Source organism: Mytilus californianus, unplaced genomic scaffold (genome assembly GCF_021869535.1).
Source record: "Mytilus californianus isolate M0D057914Y unplaced genomic scaffold, xbMytCali1.0.p SCAF_2, whole genome shotgun sequence".
Classification (NCBI taxonomy): Eukaryota; Metazoa; Mollusca; class Bivalvia; order Mytilida; family Mytilidae; genus Mytilus; species Mytilus californianus.
In genome coordinates, this window is record NW_026262668.1 from 42,826,545 (window position 1) to 42,849,310 (window position 22,766).

The window sequence follows — 22,766 nt, forward strand, 5'->3', positions numbered from 1 at the left end:
CTGATGAAGTGTGGTGAAGATCAGATGTTCAGTGTCCACAAGTGTGTTACGGAGGGACGGACAGACCCGTTAGAATATTCCCTCTTCGACTATGCGAAAGGATGATAAATTTAGAAACGTAAAAAAGGTATCCAAAAATGAGTTAATCGATGCATGCAGGCGGCGATCTATTATGGAAGACTCGCACATCAAATGTTTATTATAATCATATAATAGTAGAGAAATAAAGAAGTAAATTGATTAAAGATTTTATTTACTTGTAATGACTTTTAAATAAAGACTTTTAAAGAATTATATGAGAGAGATAGCAAAAAATCAAGACAATTCCGCAAATAGCCAAATGCTCGATATCCGTTCCTTTTACAAATAGTGACTAGTCTAACATCGTTCGATCGAATATGCATCTGTTAGGTCTGAATAATTTTTTGAAACGACTCCGAAGAGTGACTGGGGAATAAAAGTATGGACACGCGTGGCTTTCTTCCAACCGACAGTAATACCCTTGGAGTTCGGTATTTTTGTTATTTACTTTTTGCCAAAGTGGGGCGTCCGTTTGGCTGTGTATGTGTACAATTACGCAGTCACGTCCGGTCAGAATTGAAAATTGACGATAAGGTAATAAAATTTGATCTTCTACACATATGTATAAAAGATATTGATTTGATATACAGCAGTAAATAAAAAATAGAATTCCATTATGTTGACAACAATGTGTGAGCAAAACAAACAGACTTAAAATAGGTAAAAATGTCAAAAATTGGGATACAGCAGCCAACATTGTGTTATAATTTTAATCACTATAAAAACAAACTACTAAATGTCAACAAAGAAAAACAAAATGACATATAGACACTATTTAGACAAAGCGCATACGCATAAACGAAAGACAAGTGTACAAAAAATTACCAAAGCACAATGACACAAAGGCATGGCGGGATGTATAAATCCTAGGGATGTCAAAAGATCTGAAATTTAATACTCGAGTATTCGGTCATGATACTCGCGAGTACTCGAGTACTCGGATAAATCTTTGACGTATTGTGAAAAGTATGATATTTGTTGGGATGTGGTATCTTTGTTATTACCTTTCATAAACCAAATTATAATATGATGACATCGCTTGACATCTTAACGAAAGTCATACGTATTAATGCAGAACTCAAACTGTATCATGTGTATGACTACAACATATAACTTGATCCTTGGTTATGTGTATCGCTCCTTCTTTTTTGTGTCAATTGAACAAAGAATAACTGACCACCGTTTCTAAAAGGACTATCATTATAGCATTTATTTTTTTGTGTGTTCATGTGACAAATCAGAAACATGCCAATAACAATCATTCAATATGTTAATAAAGTCCGACATTCTGTATCATCTGTTCCTGTGGAGTTAGTAATTTTGATATTACGACTTGTTCCATAATTTGTCAACGAAATATTGAACTTACTTGTACAAAACGGTATCTAATTATAAATTAAAGAATAATTAAGTTTAAAATAAACATTTATTACATTAAATGTACATCTCATACCAATCACGTGTACAAAGAACTCTTGATTAACAATTAAAGGTAAGTTTACGGATTGTGAGTTATTGATCCGTGAAAGTGTTTAGCCGTGTACAAACACCGTTACAAAAGTCTCTAATCAGTTGCGTTGGGTTCACTGCAGGGCACTTTAATTTTGTTCTTGTTCAGAAATATGATCTGATCCACAACTTCAGATGAAAGGGGAAATATCTCAAGATGTTTAAAAGGCAAACGAGTATTCGAGTACTAAAATTGTACTCGAGAACTCGGCCTTCCGAGCGAGTACTCGAGTACTCGTTGCCATACCTAATAAATACCGAGCCATGCCAAAAGGATATTACCAAGAAACGACTAAAACGTAAAGGTTGAAAATGTACAAAGCCAATAAAAAGAACACTATGAAACGTCAATACCTAGAATCTATACTTCAAGACCATCATGCATTATTTGTGAAGTTGATACGGAAGTTGATATAAACAAGGTCTTGGTATCTTCCGATGAACTTTTTAAGAAAAAGGACGAGACGTTCTTTGACATAACCCTGGTGCATCAACTTTTTGCTTAGACACTTGGACGTTTTACAAAGTCTGGGTAGCAGCTACAAGCTCTTGAATATCGAATGAGTTGTGAAATGTATATCTCATATGCAGGTGAAGTTGGTATATTGCTGCTAAGGTGGGGAAAATTCCAAAACTAAAAACGTCTCGTTTGTCAGAGATTCGGGTACTGAGATGACCGTTTTTGTCAAATTCGAGGTACATGTCTTAAAATTAGGCGGATGAAGCCGTGTCTGTTGTTTCTTTAATTTCTTGTTTTGGAGGATATATTAATGCAACCAAATCAGAAAAGTCTGGATTGTTAATGGAAAGAACATCATATATATATATATCTGAATGTGAAATTAAATGGTCTTGCTTCTTTTTTCTTCTTGTATAAAAATAAGAAGAGGTCGACAAGGAAAGGCGCACAGTTAGTTCCCATAGGAATGCCGATAATTTGTTGAAAAAGTCTACCTACAAATTCAACAAATATATTGTCAACTCTAGCATAGTGATCACTTGTTCCTCGTTTCGATGTATCCTATTTGTGGTAGCAAATTCATTGTCGGCACCCGGTTTCCTGGTTGGTTGTTTTCTTAAGGCTAATATATTTACATAAAAAGTTTAAACTTTCCAGATTTTCAACAGTCCTTCGACTGATACGACTTACACCATATTTTGCAATGTTAATTGTAAGAGTACGCCAAACACTTCGTCAGTGTAAATGTGGCAAAATGTCTCTGATTATGGCTTTACGAAAAATATATTCAATGGGAGAAAACTTGTATTCGTTAATTGATACTTTTGATTGATGCTGCGTACATTTAACATGTGTTTATATGTCTACAATTCATATATTTATACATAATGAATGATACTACATCTTTTGACAAAACTTCTGTTGCACTGTATACTACTGGCGGAAGTTGACGAATAAAACAGAAGCATTTATTTTGTCAATTGAAATTTAATTAATCCATGTTCACCATGCTTTACTTTACCATAAAATCGATTGAATATCGTGTCTGTATAGATTTGTCGAAATTCTTGTCATCATACGGGTACCACAAAACATAGTTTGTATTCCATATATTATTGTAGATGTTAAACCCAATGCCTTTGATGTCATTAACAGTAATAGGTTCAAGTGGTACAGGAAATGGTGATGGATGCTTCGTTTTCGTCCCTATGATAACTAACGGTGCATCTTTAGTTATTAACTGAAGACCATTTCCTGATTCGTCAATATAATATGCCCCATTATCAACAGCTGAAAGATAAATATGTAGAGAGGTTTCAATACCTATCTTACAAAAGCAAAATGTTTTACAATGTATTGTAAAATACATAAAAGTCTTATTTTGCACTACATTCTTAATTAATTCAAGAGATTTAAAACAATTATTTTTTTTCCTACCAAAAAAAATCGTAATTTTCGCACGAAATGTTTTGTATGTAGCTTGTTCACGTTTTGAGAAAAAAGATGTTATATAATATATTGTGATTTCTTTGTTTTGTGATTTCTTTGTTTTGTGATTTTTTTTGTATTGTTTCGAACACATGCGTTGTTCAAGGATATGCAATTTTAGAAGAAAATGCTCAACGAATTTGTTTTATTTCAAAGAAAGAGTCATTTTGATATTTATTTCTCTAGTGATGTTTGTTAAACGACGAGTTGGTTTACGAAAAATGTATATCACCAACCCCTACCCTCTCTTCCTCAACAACATAATCTTTATACTCATCTGTGCTGTTCAATGTTGCGTATTTGCGGTATTAATTCATTGTTCTGTAAACAGCTGTTGTAAAAATTTTATACAAAATAAAAAAATACTATACCGTGAACATATTGACTTCCATTCTGAATGACATTTGCAGGATCAACAATATGGCCGACTTTTGACAAATACCACTTTGGGTTGGATTTTGGTACTGTTGGATTGAAGTAGTAAGAAATTGATTCCGCTAGACGGCTTGGTGTCTTGTTTTTCAAAATAACTCTTGCTTCAAAGCCTAAATGATATAGTTTAAACTTGTTCATTGATACGAAAACTCGTACTTTTTTGAAAATAAGTTCTTTTTTGTAAGAGCATGGGTAGTTTTACCAGTATTTAGTTTCTATATGTTTGATTTAAGGATTTTATTTTCTATTTACTTGTTCGTTTCTATTAAAATTGATTACTTGGTTCCTGTCATTAACGATCAAAAGAGAATTGATTAATTCGTATTTGATCGAGAGTAAATAAAGCGTAAGTATTAACACCAATATAGAACGTTTATATACGCGAGTCTTTTAGGTTGAATGTAGTGCTAATCCAGGTTAATGTTGGACAAACTAATAGACGAATGAGGGACTGTGACATGTATTATGTTATTAAATATGACACATTTCAACCACAAACCGTCAAACGTTCTATATATATATAAACGCCTAAAAATTGTACAAAATGATAACACCAATATTCAAAAAAAGGAAACATTAAATGTAATTATCTATAAACATTTCGGATAACAGATATCTTTCATCAGTATGATTATGATGTAAAATGAATCATATCAATCTATTCTGATTTAACTATAACAATCTTAAAAATTATACAATTAAAACCGAACACAGCAACGCTTGTACAATTCTAAAATTTCAAAAATGACGTTAGGAATTTACAACAGAGACTGCATAGATATGCTACTAACAATAATAGTAATGTGCGATATGAACAGGTATATTTCTAAAATTTCAGCAGTTTGATAAAAAAAAATTTTAAAAAATTTTGAAACAGGTTAGGTAATTGAACGTGGCTGCGAACTTAAACGTCCCAAATAAATAGCACCCTTCGATTTAAACTGGTATAATTCTAGAATTTTAGAATTGACAAATGTAAAGGAATAGCAACAGTGACTGCGTAGTAATATGATTATAACCCAAGTGAAAAGCAATGCGCGAATTAGAACTACACCTTTTCATTGATCCCATTTGGTGCCAAATTTTCTTGTCCAAAATCTTTCCCGAGCGAGTCTATCCTCCCTAGACCAAGCAGTGTTGTTGTCTATGATTGTAATGGTCAGTCGGTTGAGACCTGCTTTTTTATGGCCAGGGGATCTCAAATGTCGACTGAGAGGAAGGTCTTGCTTGCATTCATAGTCGCTACGATGGCCGTTCATACGTTTATGAAATGGCTGTTCTGATTCGCCAACATACTGTTTACCACATTTACACTGTAGGAGATACATGTATCATTTGTAGTCTTGCAACTAACATTGCAAAAATATGGTGTAATCCGTACCAGTGGAGTGACTGTTAAAAGCCTGTGTATTCAGTATTTGCTTGCAAGTCAGACATCGTTTGTTTCCGCATCCCTTGCAAGAGCCCACAGACGAAGAGCCTGATTTAGAGGATAAATCAGCTCTCACCAGCAAGTCTTTAAGGCTTTTGGGCATACGGAAAGCCAGTACAGGGGGCTCGGGAAAGATCTTGGATAAAAAAAGTAAAAACTTTGGCACCAAATGGGATCAATGAAAAGGTGTAGTTCTAATTCGCGCATTGCTTTTCATTTGGATTATATTTCATATTACTACGCAGTCTCTGTTGCTATTCCTTTACCTTTGTGTCAATTCTAAAATTCCAGAATTATACCAGTTTAAATCGAAGGGTGCTATTCATTTGGGATGTTTAAGTACGCAGCCACGTTCAATTACCTGACCTGTTTCAATTTTTTATTTTAATCATTATCAAACTGCTGAATTTTAGAAATATACCTGTTCATATCGCACATTACTATTTTTGTTAGTTGCATATGTTGTAAATACCTGACCTACGTCATTTTTGAAATTTTAGAATTGTACAAGCGTTGTTGAGTTCGGTTTTAATTGTATAATTTTCATACCCTTCACCCTCCGCTTTTGAAATTAAATGGTCGTTCCCTATTATATCTTGACGTTTTTTTTTATATATATATGTTGTGTACAAGTTATCATTTTGTACGAATTATAATTTGTACAAAAAAAATTGTACAACTTGTCAAGTTATAATTTGTATTTTGACTTTGTACAAATTGTAATTTGTACAAAAAGGGCTTGTACAAATTAAAATTTGTACAAAATTTGAAAAAAAATCACTTATAACTTGTACAATAATTTATGATAAGGATGTTGTTATAAAATTTATATTCAATGACCGCACAATAAACCTTATTTCCAAATACAAAAATAGTGCTTTATCATTTGTTTGAGCATGTGAATTATGGCATCGGGAATTGCACAACATCTTTTGCTTTTTACATTTACATTTAGAAGTGCTGCAACCCCTTTGCATTTACATAAAAGAAACCCCTGATCACTAGTTTTTGAAAACTTGAAAATTTGTAACTGCTTTATTTAAAGGAGGTTGAAGTTCAGAAACCGTTACTGCGAATAAAAATGTGTCTTTAACAGCTTCAATTTGATTTCTCGACAAATATCATGTTAAAATTACTACAGCTGTTCCAGTGTTGTACCCAAATTCTCCAGATTCAATAATTAGACCTAAGATATTTCAAGGATCAGTTGGGGCACGATCATACTGAGGAATTGGTATAATGATATTATCCCCCACAGCAGATTCTGATAATTTCCGTTTTGTTTTCTTGGTTAGATATTCGGCTTGGATCTGTTGGTCAGACAGCGCACGCTTCCTGACATGTATGATTGATGTTTCAACGTAACTGTCATCCTGATTGTCACTTAGGCCAATTTCAGTTATACTACCAGAATTATCACCGGGCCAATTTTTATTATTCTACCATAATTGTCACTGGGGCCAATTTCTATTGTACTATCAGAATTAACTGGCATGCATGTATCAATTACATTTCTTGTCTCCATCTGGGTATTTTTGTATTTTGTAAATAAAGGTTTATTGTGTGGTCATTGAACAAAAATTCTATAGTGTGTATCAGTGCTTTTTTTTATAACAAGATCCATAATATAAATAATTGTACAAGTTATAAGTGAATTCTAGTACAGTTCTGCACTTTTTATACAAATTACAATTTGTACAAAGTAAAATACACATTATAATTTGTACAATTGTTTTGTACAAATTATAATTTGTACAAAATGATAACTTGTGCACAACATATATATATATATATGTATTTATTTGGCAATCGTCAATGGCAGTCAGCAGGGTTTAAAAACATCAGTTAGATCTGTTAGTCAAATGCGTTTTGTTAAAATATACTTTTCACTTTTTTGGTCTTTTGGAAAATGTTGTTTGTGCTGTATTTTGACCCCTCTACCAAGAAATTTGTTTTACATGCACACTTATAAAAATTGCGGTTTTTATCCAACGCAATCATAGGTTTGAACGTTGTTTTCAATTTAGACACGTTTATATTTTTTTCATTTGGGCTTGAATTATATTTGCCTTCGGGTTTGTATAATCCGTTCATCCTATTTCGACTCTTCAAAATTCAAGAGTCTATTCTAAATTGAGGTAAACTATATGGCCTTTCAAATACCATTTCGATTCCTAAAATCACCGAAGAGACATTAATTGTCGAAATCCGGATATGGTGTACCAATGTTTGCGGTATACCATCTTTTCCGCAAGTTTATTGTTTTCTGTTTGGTATTAAATTATTAAATAAGATCCATTTTGTTAAATCTGGTAATCCGTTTATTTGGCAATCGCCATGGCAGTCAGCAGGGTTTAAGAACATCCGTTGTTCGACCTGCTAGTCAAATGCATTTTGTTAAAATCTACTTTTTCACTTTTTTGGTCTTTAGGAAAATGTTATTTGTGGTGTATTTAGACCCCTCTAACAAGAAATTTGTTTTGCATGCACACGTATAAAAATTGCGGTTTTTATCCAACGCAATCATAGGTGTGAACGTTGTTTTCAGTTTAGACTGGTTCATATATATATATATATTGTGCTATGTTTAGACCCCTCTACCAAGAAATTTGTTTTGCATCCACACGTATTAAAAATTCTCTTAAGGATCTTAATTATAAATTTAATACTAAACAGAAAACAATAAACTTGCGGAAAAGATGGTATACCGCAAACAAAAGGTGCAAAGGTTTTTGTACACCATATCCGGATTTCGACATTTAATGTCTCTTCAGTGATGTTAGGAATCGAAACGGTATTTGGAAAGCCATACAATTTACCTCAATTTAGGATAGACTCTTGAATTTTGAGGAGTCAAAAAAGGATGAACGGATCATATAAACCCGAAGGCAAATATAATACAAGCCCAAACGAAAAAATAAAAAAACAAGTCTAAATTGAAAACAACGTTCAAACCTATGATTGCGTTGGATAAAAACCGCAATTTTTATACGTGTGCATGCAAAACAAATTTCTTGTTAGAGGGGTCCAAATACAGCACAAACAACATTTTCCAAAGACCAAAAAAGTGAAAAAGTATATTTTAACAAAACGCATTTCACTAACAGGTCGAACAACAAATGTTCTTAAACCCTGCTGACTGCCATTGGCGATTACCAAATAAACGGATCACCGATGTAATAAATGGATCTTAATTATAAATTAAATACTAAACAGAAAACAATAAACTTGCGGAAAAGATGGTATACCGCAAGCAAAAGGTGCAAAGTTTTTCGTACACCATATCCGGATTTCGACAATTAATGTCTCTTCAGTGATGTTAGGAATCGAAACGGTATTTGGAAAGCCATACAATTTACCTCAATTTAGGATAGACTCTTGAATTTTGAGGAGTCAAAATAGGATGAACGAATCATATAAACCCGAAGGCAAATATAATACAAGCCCAAAAGAAAAAATATAAACAAGTCTAAATTGAAAACAACGTTCAAACCTATGATTGCGTTGGATAAAAACCGCAATTTTTATACGTGTGCATGCAAAACAAATTTCTTGTTAGAGGGGTCTAAATACAGCTCAAACAACATTTTCCAAAAGACCAAAAAAGTGAAAAAGTATATTTTAACAAAACGCATTTCACTAACAGGTCGAACAACAAATGTTCTTAAACCCTGCTGACTGCCGTTGACGATTGCCAAATAAACGGATCACCGATGAAATAAATGGATCTTAATTATAAATTTAATACTACACAGAAAACAATAAACTTGCGGAAAAGATGGTATACCGCAAAACAAAAGGTGCAAAGGCTTTTGTACACCATATCCGGATTTCGACAATTAATGTCTCTTCAGTGATGTTAGGAATCGAAACGGTATTTGGAAAGCCATACAATTTACCTCAATTTAGGATAGACTCTTGAATTTTGAGGAGTCAAAATAGGATGAACGAATCATATAAACCCGAAGGCAAATATAATACAAGCCCAAAAGAAAAAAATATAAACAAGTCTAAATTGAAAACAACGTTCAAACCTATGATTGCGTTGGATAAAAACCGCAATTTTTATACGTGTGCATGCAAAACAAATTTCTTGTTAGAGGGGTCTAAATACAGCACAAACAACATTTTCCAAAAAACCAAAAATGTGAAAAAATATTTTAACAAAACGCATTTGACTAACAGGTCGAACAACAAATGTTCTTAAACCCTGCTGACTGCTATTGGCGATTGCCAAATAAACGGATCACCGATGAAATCAATAGATCTTAATTATAAATTTAATACTAAACAGAAAACAATAAACTTGCGGAAAAGATGGTATACCGCAAGCAAAAGGTGCAAAGGTTTTTGTACACCATATCCGGATTTCGACAATTAATGTCTCTTCAGTGATGTTAGGAATCGAAACTGTATTTGGAAAGCCATACAATTATCCTCAATTAAGGATAGACTCTTGAATTTTGAGGAGTCAAAATAGGATGAACGGATCATATAAACCCGAAGGCAAATATAATACAAGCCCAAACGAAAAAATATAAACAAGTCTAAATTGAAAACAACGTTCAAACCTATGATTGCGTTGGATAAAAACCCCAATTTTTATACGTGTGCATGCAAAACAAATTTCTTGTTAGAGGGGTCTAAATACAGCACAAACAAGATTTTCCAAAAGACCAAAACAATGAAAAAGTATATTTCAACAAAACGCATTTGACTAACAGGTCGAACAACAAATGTTCTTAAATCCTGCTGACTGCCATTGGCGATTGCCAAATAAACGGATCACCGATGTAATAAATGGATCTTAATTATAAATTTAATACTAAACAGAAAACAATAAACTTGCGGAAAAGATGGTATACCGCAAACAAAAGGTGCAAAGGCTTTTGTACACCATATCCGGATTTCGACAATTAATGTCTGTTCAGTGATGTTAGGAATCGAAACGGTATTTGGAAAGCCATACAATTTACCTCAATTTAGGATAGACTCTTGAATTTTGAGGAGTCAAAATAGGATGAACGAATCATATAAACCCGAAGGCAAATATAATACAAGCCCAAAAGAAAAAATATAAACAAGTCTAAATTGAAAACAACGTTCAAACCTATGATTGCGTTGGATAAAAACCGCAATTTTTATACGTGTGCATGCAAAACAAATTTCTTGTTAGAGGGGTCTAAATACAGCACAAACAACATTTTCCAAAAAAACAAAAATGTGAAAAAATATTTTAACAAAACGCATTTGACTCACAGGTCGAACAACAAATGTTCTTAAACCCTGCTGACTGCCATTGGCGATTGCCAAATAAACGGATCACCGATGAAATCAATAGATCTTAATTATAAATTTAATACTAAACAGAAAACAATAAACTTGCGGAAAAGATGGTATACCGCAAGCAAAAGGTGCAAAGGTTTTTGTACACCATATCCGGATTTCGACAATTAATGTCTCTTCAGTGATGTTAGGAATCGAAACTGTATTTGGAAAGCCATACAATTATCCTCAATTAAGGATAGACTCTTGAATTTTGAGGAGTCAAAATAGGATGAACGGATCATATAAACCCGAAGGCAAATATAATACAAGCCCAAACGAAAAAATATAAACAAGTCTAAATTGAAAACAACGTTCAAACCTATGATTGCGTTGGATAAAAACCCCAATTTTTATACGTGTGCATGCAAAACAAATTTCTTGTTAGAGGGGTCTAAATACAGCACAAACAAGATTTTCCAAAAGACCAAAAAAGTGAAAAAGTATATTTCAACAAAACGCATTTGACTAACAGGTCGAACAACAAATGTTCTTAAATCCTGCTGACTGCCATTGGCGATTGCCAAATAAACGGATCACCGATGTAATAAATGGATCTTAATTATAAATTTAATACTAAACATAAAACAATAAACTTGCGGAAATGATGGTATACCGCAAACAAAAGGTGCAAAGGTTTTTGTACACCATATCCAGATTTCGACAATTAATGTCTCTTCAGTGATGTTAGGAATCGAAACGGTATTTGGAAAGCCATACAATTTACCTCAATTTAGGGTAGATTCTAGAATTTTGAAGAGTTGAAATAGGATGAACGGATCATATAAACCCGAAGGAAAATATAATACAAGCCCAAACGAAAAAATATAAACAAGTCTAAATTGAAAACAACGTTCAAACCTATGATTGCGTTGGATAAAAACCCCAATTTTTATACGTGTGCATGCAAAACAAATTTCTTGTTAGAGGGGTCTAAATACAGCACAAACAAGATTTTCCAAAAGACCAAAAAAGTGAAAAAGTATATTTCAACAAAACGCATTTGACTAACAGGTCGAACAACAAATGTTCTTAAATCCTGCTGACTGCCATTGGCGATTGCCAAATAAACGGATCACCGATGTAATAAATTGATCCTAATTATAAATTTAATACTAAACAGAAAACAATAAACTTGCGGAAAAGATGGTATACCGCAAACAAAAGGTGCAAAGGTTTTTGTACACCATATCCAGATTTCGACAATTAATGTCTCTTCAGTGATGTTAGGAATCGAAACGGTATTTGGAAAGCCATACAATTTACCTCAATTTAGGATAGACTCTAGAATTTTGAGGAGTCGAAATAGGATGAACGGATCATATAAACCCGAAGGCAAATATAATACAAGCCCAAACGAAAAAATATAAACAAGTCTAAATTGAAAACAACGTTCAAACCTATGATTGCGTTGGATAAAAACCGCAATTTTTATACGTGTGCATGCAAAACAAATTTCTTGTTAGAGGGGTCTAAATACAGCACAAACAAGATTTTCCAAAAGACCAAAAAAGTGAAAAAGTATATTTCAACAAAACGCATTTGACTAACAGGTCGAACAACAAATGTTCTTAAATCCTGCTGACTGCCATTGGCGATTGCCAAATAAACGGATCACTGATGTAATAAATGGATCTTAATTATAAATTTAATACTAAACAGAAAACAATAAACTTGCGGAAATGATGGTATACCGCAAACAAAAGGTGCAAAGGTTTTTGTACACCATATCCAGATTTCGACAATTAATGTCTGTTCAGTGATGTTAGGAATCGAAACGGTATTTGGAAAGCCATACAATTTACCTCAATTTAGGATAGACTCTAGAATTTTGAGGAGTCGAAATAGGATGAACGGATCATATAAACCCGAAGGCAAATATAATACAAGCCCAAACGAAAAAATATAAACAAGTCTAAATGAAAACAACGTTCAAACCTATGATTGTGTTGGATAAAAACCGCAATTTTTAAACAAGTGCATGCAAAACAAATTTCTTGTTAAAGGGGTCTAAATACAGCACATACAACATTTTCCAAAAGACCAAAAAGGTGAAAAAGTATATTTTAACAAAACGCATTTGACTAACAGGTCGAACAACAAATGTTCTTGAACCCTGCTGACTGCCATTGGCGATTGCCAAATAAACGGATCACCGATGTAATAAATGGATCTTAATTATAAATTTAATACTAAACAGAAAACAATAAACTTGCGGAAAAGATGGTATACCGCAAACAAAAGGTGCAAAGGTTTTTGTACACCATATCCGGATTTCGACAATTAATGTCTCTTCAGTGATGTTAGGAATCGAAACGGTATTTGGAAAGCCATACAATTTACCTCAATTTAGGGTAGATTCTAGAATTTTGAAGAGTTGAAATAGGATGAACGGATCATATAAACCCGAAGGAAAATATAATACAAGCCCAAACGAAAAAATATAAACAAGTCTAAATTGAAAACAACGTTCAAACCTATGATTGCGTTGGATAAAAACCCCAATTTTATACGTGTGCATGCAAAACAAATTTCTTGTTAGAGGGGTCTAAATACAGCACAAACAAGATTTTCCAAAAGACCAAAAAAGTGAAAAAGTATATTTCAACAAAACGCATTTGACTAACAGGTCGAACAACAAATGTTCTTAAATCCTGCTGACTGCCATTGGCGATTGCCAAATAAACGGATCACCGATGTAATAAATTGATCCTAATTATAAATTTAATACTAAACAGAAAACAATAAACTTGCGGAAAAGATGGTATACCGCAAACAAAAGGTGCAAAGGTTTTTGTACACCATATCCAGATTTCGACAATTAATGTCTCTTCAGTGATGTTAGGAATCGAAACGGTATTTGGAAAGCCATACAATTTACCTCAATTTAGGATAGACTCTAGAATTTTGAGGAGTCGAAATAGGATGAACGGATCATATAAACCCGAAGGCAAATATAATACAAGCCCAAACGAAAAAATATAAACAAGTCTAAATTGAAAACAACGTTCAAACCTATGATTGCGTTGGATAAAAACCCCAATTTTTATACGTGTGCATGCAAAACAAATTTCTTGTTAGAGGGGTCTAAATACAGCACAAACAACATTTTCCAAAAGACCAAAAAAGTGAAAAAGTATATTTTAACAAAACGCATTTGACTAACAGGTCGAACAACAAATGTTCTTAAACCCTGCTGACTGCCGTTGACAATTGCCAAATAAACGGATCACCGATGAAATAAATGGATCTTAATTATAAATTTAATACTACACAGAAAACAATAAACTTGCGGAAAAGATGGTATACCGCAAACAAAAGGTGCAAAGGTTTTTGTACACCATATCCGGATTTCGACAATTAATGTCTCTTCAGTGATGTTAGGAATCGAAACGGTATTTGGAAAGCCATACAATTTACCTCAATTTAGGATAGACTCTTGAATTTTGAGGAGTCAAAATAGGATGAACGAATCATATAAACCCGAAGGCAAATATAATACAAGCCCAAAAGAAAAAATATAAACAAGTCTAAATTGAAAACAACGTTCAAACCTATGATTGCGTTGGATAAAAACCGCAATTTTTATACGTGTGCATGCAAAACAAATTTCTTGTTAGAGGGGTCTAAATAGAGCACAAACAACATTTTCCAAAAAACCAAAAATGTGAAAAAATATTTTAACAAAACGCATTTGACTCACAGGTCGAACAACAAATGTTCTTAAACCCTGCTGACTGCCATTGGCGATTGCCAAATAAACGGATCACCGATGAAATCAATAGACCTTAATTATAAATTTAATACTAAACAGAAAACAATAAACTTGCGGAAAAGATGGTATACCGCAAGCAAAAGGTGCAAAGGTTCTTGTACACCATATCCGGATTTCGACAATTAATGTCTCTTCAGTGATGTTAGGAATCGAAACTATATTTGGAAAGCCATACAATTATCCTCAATTTAGGATAGACTCTTGAATTTTGAGGAGTCAAAATAGGATGAACGGATCATATAAACCCGAAGGCAAATATAATACAAGCCCAAACGAAAAAATATAAACAAGTCTAAATTGAAAACAACGTTCAAACCTATGATTGCGTTGGATAAAAACCCCAATTTTTATACGTGTGCATGCAAAACAAATTTCTTGTTAGAGGGGTCTAAAAACAGCACAAACAAGATTTTCCAAAAGACCAAAAAAGTGAAAAAGTATATTTCAACAAAACGCATTTGACTAACAGGTCGAACAACAAATGTTCTTAAATCCTGCTGACTGCCATTGGCGATTGCCAAATAAACGGATCACCGATGTAATAAATGGATCTTAATTATAAATTTAATACTAAACAGAAAACAATAAACTTGCGGAAATGATGGTATACCGCAAACAAAAGGTGCAAAGGTTTTTGTACACCATATCCAGATTTCGACAATTAATGTCTGTTCAGTGATGTTAGGAATCGAAACGGTATTTGGAAAGCCATACAATTTACCTCAATTTAGGATAGACTCTAGAATTTTGAGGAGTCGAAATAGGATGAACGGATCATATAAACCCGAAGGCAAATATAATACAAGCCCAAACGAAAAAATATAAACAAGTCTAAATGAAAACAACGTTCAAACCTATGATTGCGTTGGATAAAAACCGCAATTTTTAAACAAGTGCATGCAAAACAAATTTCTTGTTAAAGGGGTCTAAATACAGCACATACAACATTTTCCAAAAGACCAAAAAGGTGAAAAAGTATATTTTAACAAAACGCATTTGACTAACAGGTCGAACAACAAATGTTCTTGAACCCTGCTGACTGCCATTGGCGATTGCCAAATAAACGGATCACCGATGTAATAAATGGATCTTAATTATAAATTTAATACTAAACAGAAAACAATAAACTTGCGGAAAAGATGGTATACCGCAAACAAAAGGTGCAAAGGTTTTTGTACACCATATCCGGATTTCGACAATTAATGTCTCTTCAGTGATGTTAGGAATCGAAACGGTATTTGGAAAGCCATACAATTTACCTCAATTTAGGGTAGATTCTAGAATTTTGAAGAGTTGAAATAGGATGAACGGATCATATAAACCCGAAGGAAAATATAATACAAGCCCAAACGAAAAAATATAAACAAGTCTAAATTGAAAACAACGTTCAAACCTATGATTGCGTTGGATAAAAACCCCAATTTTTATACGTGTGCATGCAAAACAAATTTCTTGTTAGAGGGGTCTAAATACAGCACAAACAAGATTTTCCAAAAGACCAAAAAAGTGAAAAAGTATATTTCAACAAAACGCATTTGACTAACAGGTCAAACAACAAATGTTCTTAAATCCTGCTGACTGCCATTGGCGATTGCCAAATAAACGGATCACCGATGTAATAAATTGATCCTAATTATAAATTTAATACTAAACAGAAAACAATAAACTTGCGGAAAAGATGGTATACCGCAAACAAAAGGTGCAAAGGTTTTTGTACACCATATCCAGATTTCGACAATTAATGTCTCTTCAGTGATGTTAGGAATCGAAACGGTATTTGGAAAGCCATACAATTTACCTCAATTTAGGATAGACTCTTGAATTTTGAGGAGTCAAAATAGGATGAACGAATCATATAAACCCGAAGGCAAATATAATACAAGCCCAAAAGAAAAAATATAAACAAGTCTAAATTGAAAACAACGTTCAAACCTATGATTACGTTGGATAAAAACCGCAATTTTTATACGTGTGCATGCAAAACAAATTTCTTGTTAGAGGGGTCTAAATACAGCACAAACAACATTTTTCAAAAAACCAAAAATGTAAAAAAATATTTCAACAAAACGCATTTGACTAACAGGTCGAACAACAAATGTTCTTAAACCCTGCTGACTGCCATTGGCGATTGCCAAATAAACGGATCACCGATGAAATCAATAGACCTTAATTATAAATTTAATACTAAACAGAAAACAATAAACTTGCGGAAAAGATGGTATACCGCAAGCAAAAGGTGCAAAGGTTTTTGTACACCATATCCGGATTTCGACAATTAATGTCTCTTCAGTGATGTTAGGAATCGAAACTATATTTGGAAAGCCATACAATTATCCTCAATTTAGGATAGACTCTTGAATTTTGAGGAGTCAAAATAGGATGAACGGATCATATAAACCCGAAGGCAAATATAATACAAGCCCAAACGAAAAAATATAAACAAATCTAAATTGAAAACAACGTTCAAACCTATGATTGCGTTGGATAAAAACCGCAATTTTTATACGTGTGCATGCAAAACAAATTTCTTGTTAGAGGGGTCTAAATACAGCACAAACAAGATTTTCCAAAAGACCAAAAAAGTGAAAAAGTATATTTCAACAAAACGCATTTGACTAACAGGTCGAACAACAAATGTTCTTAAATCCTGCTGACTGCCATTGGCGATTGCCAAATAAACTGATCACCGATGTAATAAATGGATCTTAATTATAAATTTAATACTAAACAGAAAACAATAAACTTGCGGAAAAGATGGTATACCGCAAACAAAAGGTGCAAAGGTTTTTGTACACCATATCCGGATTTCGACAATTAATGTCTCTTCAGTGATGTTAGGAATCGAAACGGTATTTGGAAAGCCATAAAATTTACCTCAATTTAGGATAGACTTTTGAATTTTGAGGAGTCGAAATAGGATGAACGGATCATATAAACCCGAAGGAAAATATAATACAAGCCCAAACGAAAAAATATAAACAAGTCTAAATTGAAAACAACGTTCAAACCTATGATTGCGTTGGATAAAAACCGCAATTTTTATACGTGTGCATGCAAAACAAATTTCTTGTTAGAGGGGTCTAAATACAGCACATACAAGATTTTCCAAAAGACCAAAAAAGTGAAAAAGTATATTTTAACAAAACGCATTTGACTAACAGGTCGAACAACAAATGTTTTTAAACCCTGTTGACTGCCATTGGCGATTGCCAAATAAACGGATCACCGATGTAATAAATAGATCTTAATTATAAATTTAATACTAAACAGAAAACAATAAACTTGTGGAAAAGATGGTATACCGCAAACAAAAGGTGCAAAGGTTTTTGTACACAATATCCGGATTTCGACAATTAATGTCTCTTCAGTGATGTTAGGAATCAAAATGGTATTTGAAAAGCCATATAATTTACCTCAATTTAGGATAAACTTTGGAATTTTGAGGAGTCAAAATAGGATGAACGAATCATATAAACCCGAAGGCAAATATAATACAAGCCCAAACGAAAAAATATAAACAAGTCTAAATTGAAAACAACGTTCAAACCTATGATTGCGTTGGATAAAAATCGCAATTTTTATACGTGTGCATGCAAAACAAATTTCTTGTTAGAGGGGTCTAAATACAGCACATACAACATTTTCCAAAAGACCAAAAAAGTGAAAAATAGTATTTTAACAAAACGCATTTGACTAACAGGTCGAACAACAAATGTTCTTAAACCCTGCTGACTATCATTGGCGATTGCCAAATAAACGGATCACCGATGTAATAAATGGATCTTAATTATAAATTTAATACTAAACAGAAAACAATAAACTTGCGGAAAAGATGGTATACCGCAAACAAAAGGTGCAAAGGTTTTTGTACACCATATCCGGATTTCGACAATTAATGTCTCTTCAGTGATGTTAGGAATCGAAACGGTATTTGGAAAGCCATACAATTTACCTCAATTTAGGGTAGACTCTTGAATTTTAAGGAGTCAAAATAGGATGAACGGATCATATAAACCCGAAGGCAAATATAATACAAGCCCAAACGAAAAAATATAAACAAGTCTAAATTGAAAACAACGTTCAAACCTATGATTGCTTTGGATAAAAACCGCAATTTTTATACGTGTGCATGCAAAACAAATTTCTTGTTAGAGGGGTCTAAATACAGCACAAATAACATTTTCCAAAAGACCAAAAAAGTGAAAAAGTATATTTTAACAAAACGCATTTGACTAACAGGTCGAACAACAAATGTTTTTAAACCCTGCTGACTGCCATTGGCGATTGCCAAATAAACGGATCACCGATGTAATAAATGGATCTTAATTATAAATTTAATACTAAACAGAAAACAATAAACTTGCGGAAAAGATGGTATACCGCAAACAAAAGGTGCAAAGGTTTTTGTACACCATATCCAGATTTCGACAATTAATGTCTCTTCAGTGATGTTAGGAATCGAAACGGTATTTGGAAAGCCATACAATTTACCTCAATTTAGGATAGACTCTTGAATTTTGAGGAGTCAAAATAGGATGAACGGATCATATAAACCCAAAGGCAAATATAATACAAGCCCAAACGAAAAAATATAAACAAGTCTAAATTGAAAACAACGTTCAAACCTATGATTGCGTTGGATAAAAACCGCAATTTTTATACGTGTGCATGCAAAACAAATTTCTTGTTAGAGGGGGTCTAAATACAGCTCAAACAACATTTTCCAAAAGACCAAAAAAGTGAAAAAGTATATTTTAACAAAACGCATTTGACTAACAGGTCGAACAACAAATGATCTTAAACCCTGCGATTGCCAAATAAACGGATCATTGATGTAATAAATCGATCTTAATTATAAATTTAATACTAAACAGAAAACAATAAACTTGCGGAAAAGATGGTATACCGCAAACAAAAGGTGCAAAGGTTTTTGTACACCATATCCGGATTTCGAAAAATTAATGTCTCTTCAGTGATGTTAGGAATCGAAACTGTATTTGGAAAGCCATACAATTTACCTCAATTTAGGATAGACTCTTGAATTTTGAGGAGTCAAAATAGGATGAACGGATCATATAAACCCGAAGGCAAATATAATACAAGCCCAAAAGAAAAAATATAAACAAGTCTAAATTGAAAACAACGTTCAAACCTATGATTGCGATGGATAAAAACCGCAATTTTTATACGTGTGCATGCAAAACAAATTTCTTGTTAGAGAGGTAAATACAGCACATACAACATTTTCCAAAAGACCAAAAAAGTGAAAAATAGTATTTTAACAAAACGCATTTGACTAACAGGTCGAACAACAAATGTTCTTAAACCCTGCTGACTGCCATTGGCGATTGCCAAATAAACGGATCACCGATGTAATAAATGGATCTTAATTATAAATTTAATACTAAACAGAAAACAATAAACTTGCGGAAAAGATGGTATACCGCAAACAAAAGGTGCAAAGGTTTTTGTACACCATATCCAGATTTCGACAATTAATGTCTCTTCAGTGATGTTAGGAATCGAAACGGTATTTGGAAAGCCATACAATTTACCTCAATTTAGGATAGACTCTTGAATTTTGAGGAGTCAAAATAGGATGAACGGATCATATAAACCCGAAGGCAAATATAATACAAGCCCAAACGAAAAAATATAAACAAGTCTAAATTGAAAACAACGTTCAAACCTATGATTGCGTTGGATAAAAACCGCAATTCTTATACGTGTGCATGCAAAACAAATTTCTTGTAAGAGGGGTCTAAATACAGCACATACAACATTTTCCAAAAGACCAAAAAAGTGAAATAGTATATTTTAACAAAACGCATTTGACTATCAGGTCGAACAACAAATGTTCTTAAACCCTGTTGACTGCCATTGGCGATTGCCAAATAAACTGATCACCGATGTAATAAATGGATCTTAATTATGAATTTAATACTAAACAGAAAACAATAAACTTGCGGAAAAGATGTTATACCGCAAACAAAAGGTGCAAAGGTTTTTGTACACCATATCCAGATTTCGACAATTAATGTCTCTTCAGTGATGTTAGGAATCGAAACGGTATTTGGAAAGCCATACAATTTACCTCAATTTAGGATAGACTCTAGAATTTTGAGGAGTCGAAATAGGATGAACGGATCATATAAACTCGAAGGAAAATATAATACAAGCCCAAACGAAAAAATATAAACAAGTCTAAATTGAAAACAACGTTCAAACCTATGATTGCGTTGGATAAAAACCGCAATTTTTATACGTGTGCATGCAAAACAAGTTTCTTGTTAGAGGGGTCTAAATACAGCACAAACATCATTTTCCAAAAGACCAAAAAAGTGAAAAAGTCTATTTTAACAAAACGCATTTGACTAACAGGTCAAACAACAAATGTTCTTAAACCCTGCTGACTGCCATTGGCGATTGCCAAATAAACGGATCACCGATGTAATAAATGGATCTTAATTATAAATTTAATACTAAACAGAAAACAATAAACTTGCGGAAAAGATGGTATATCGCAAACAAAAGGTGCAAAGGTTTTTGTACACCATATCCGGATTTCGACAATTAACGTCTCTTCAGTGATGTTAGGAATCGAAACTGTATTTGGAAAGCCATACAATTTACCTCAATTTAGGATAGACTCTTGAATTTTGAGGAGTCAAAATAGGATGAACGGATCATATAAACCCGAAGGCAAATATAATACAAGCCCAAAAGAAAAAATATAAACAAGTCTAAATTGAAAACAACGTTCAAACCTATGATTGCGTTGGATAAAAATCGCAATTTTTATACGTGTGCATGCAAAACAAATTTCTTGTTAGAGGGGTCTAAATACAGCACATACAACATTTTCCAAAAGACCAAAAAAGTGAAAAATAGTATTTTAACAAAACGCATTTGACTAACAGGTCGAACAACAAATGTTCTTAAACCCTGCTGACTATCATTGGCGATTGCCAAATATACGGATCACCGATGTAATAAATGGATCTTAATTATAAATTTAATACTAAACAGAAAACAATAAACTTGCGGAAAAGATGGTATACCGCAAACAAAAGGTGCAAAGGTTTTTGTACACCATATCCGGATTTCGATAATTAATGTCTCTTCAGTGATGTTAGGAATCGAAACGGTATTTGGAAAGCCATACAATTTACCTCAATTTAGGGTAGACTCTTGAATTTTAAGGAGTCAAAATAGGATGAACGGATCATATAAACCCGAAGGCAAATATAATACAAGCCCAAAAGAAAAAATATAAACAAGTCTTAATTGAAAACAACGTTCAAACCTATGATTGCTTTGGATAAAAACCGCAATTTTTATACGTGTGCATGCAAAACAAATTTCTTGTTAGAGGGGTCTAAATACAGCACAAATAACATTTTCCAAAAGACCAAAAAAGTGAAAAAGTATATTTTAACAAAACGCATTTGACTAACAGGTCGAACAACAAATGTTTTTAAACCCTGCTGACTGCCATTGGCGATTGCCAAATAAACGGATCACCGATGTAATAAATGGATCTTAATTATAAATTTAATACTAAACAGAAAACAATAAACTTGCGGAAAAGATGGTATACGGCAAACAAAAGGTGCAAAGGTTTTTGTACACCATATCCAGATTTCGATAATTAATGTCTCTTCAGTGATGTTAGGAATCGAAACGGTATTTGGAAAGCCATACAATTTACCTCAATTTAGGATAGACTCTAGAATTTTGAGGAGTCGAAATAGGATGAACGGATCATATAAACCCGAAGGAAAATATAATACAAGCCCAAAAGAAAAAATATAAACAAGTCTAAATTGAAAACAAAGTTCAAACCTATGATTGCGTTGGATAAAAATCGCAATTTTTATACGTGTGCATGCAAAACAAATTTCTTGTTAGAGGGGTCTAAATACAGCACATACAACATTTTCCAAAAGACCAAAAAAGTGAAAAATAGTATTTTAACAAAACGCATTTGACTAACAGGTCGAACAACAAATGTTCTTAAACCCTGCTGACTGCCATTGGCGATTGCCAAATAAACGGATCACCGATGTAATAAATGGATCTTAATTATAAATTTAATACTAAACAGAAAACAATAAACTTGCGGAAAAGATGGTATACCGCAAACAAAAGGTGCAAAGGTTTTTGTACACCATATCCAGATTTCGACAATTAATGTCTCTTCAGTGATGTTAGGAATCGAAACGGTATTTGGAAAGCAATACAATTTACCTCAATTTAGG

General features: G+C 33.1%; 1 protein-coding gene across 1 annotated transcript in view; it reads right to left on the reverse strand.

The window, feature by feature from the left end:
* Positions 1–1,278: 1,278 nt before the first annotated feature.
* LOC127729865 (uncharacterized) overlaps positions 1,279–22,766 on the reverse strand; it is a 101,040-nt gene continuing 79,552 nt past the window's right edge. Inside the window, exons 11-12 of the mRNA XM_052237793.1 lie at positions 3,910–4,083; positions 1,279–3,340 (exon numbers count right to left, since the gene is read on the reverse strand). Of these exons, the coding sequence (XP_052093753.1) occupies positions 3,063–3,340; positions 3,910–4,083 (452 nt within the window). The 3' untranslated portion in view covers positions 1,279–3,062. The remainder of the gene's footprint in view (positions 3,341–3,909; positions 4,084–22,766) is intronic.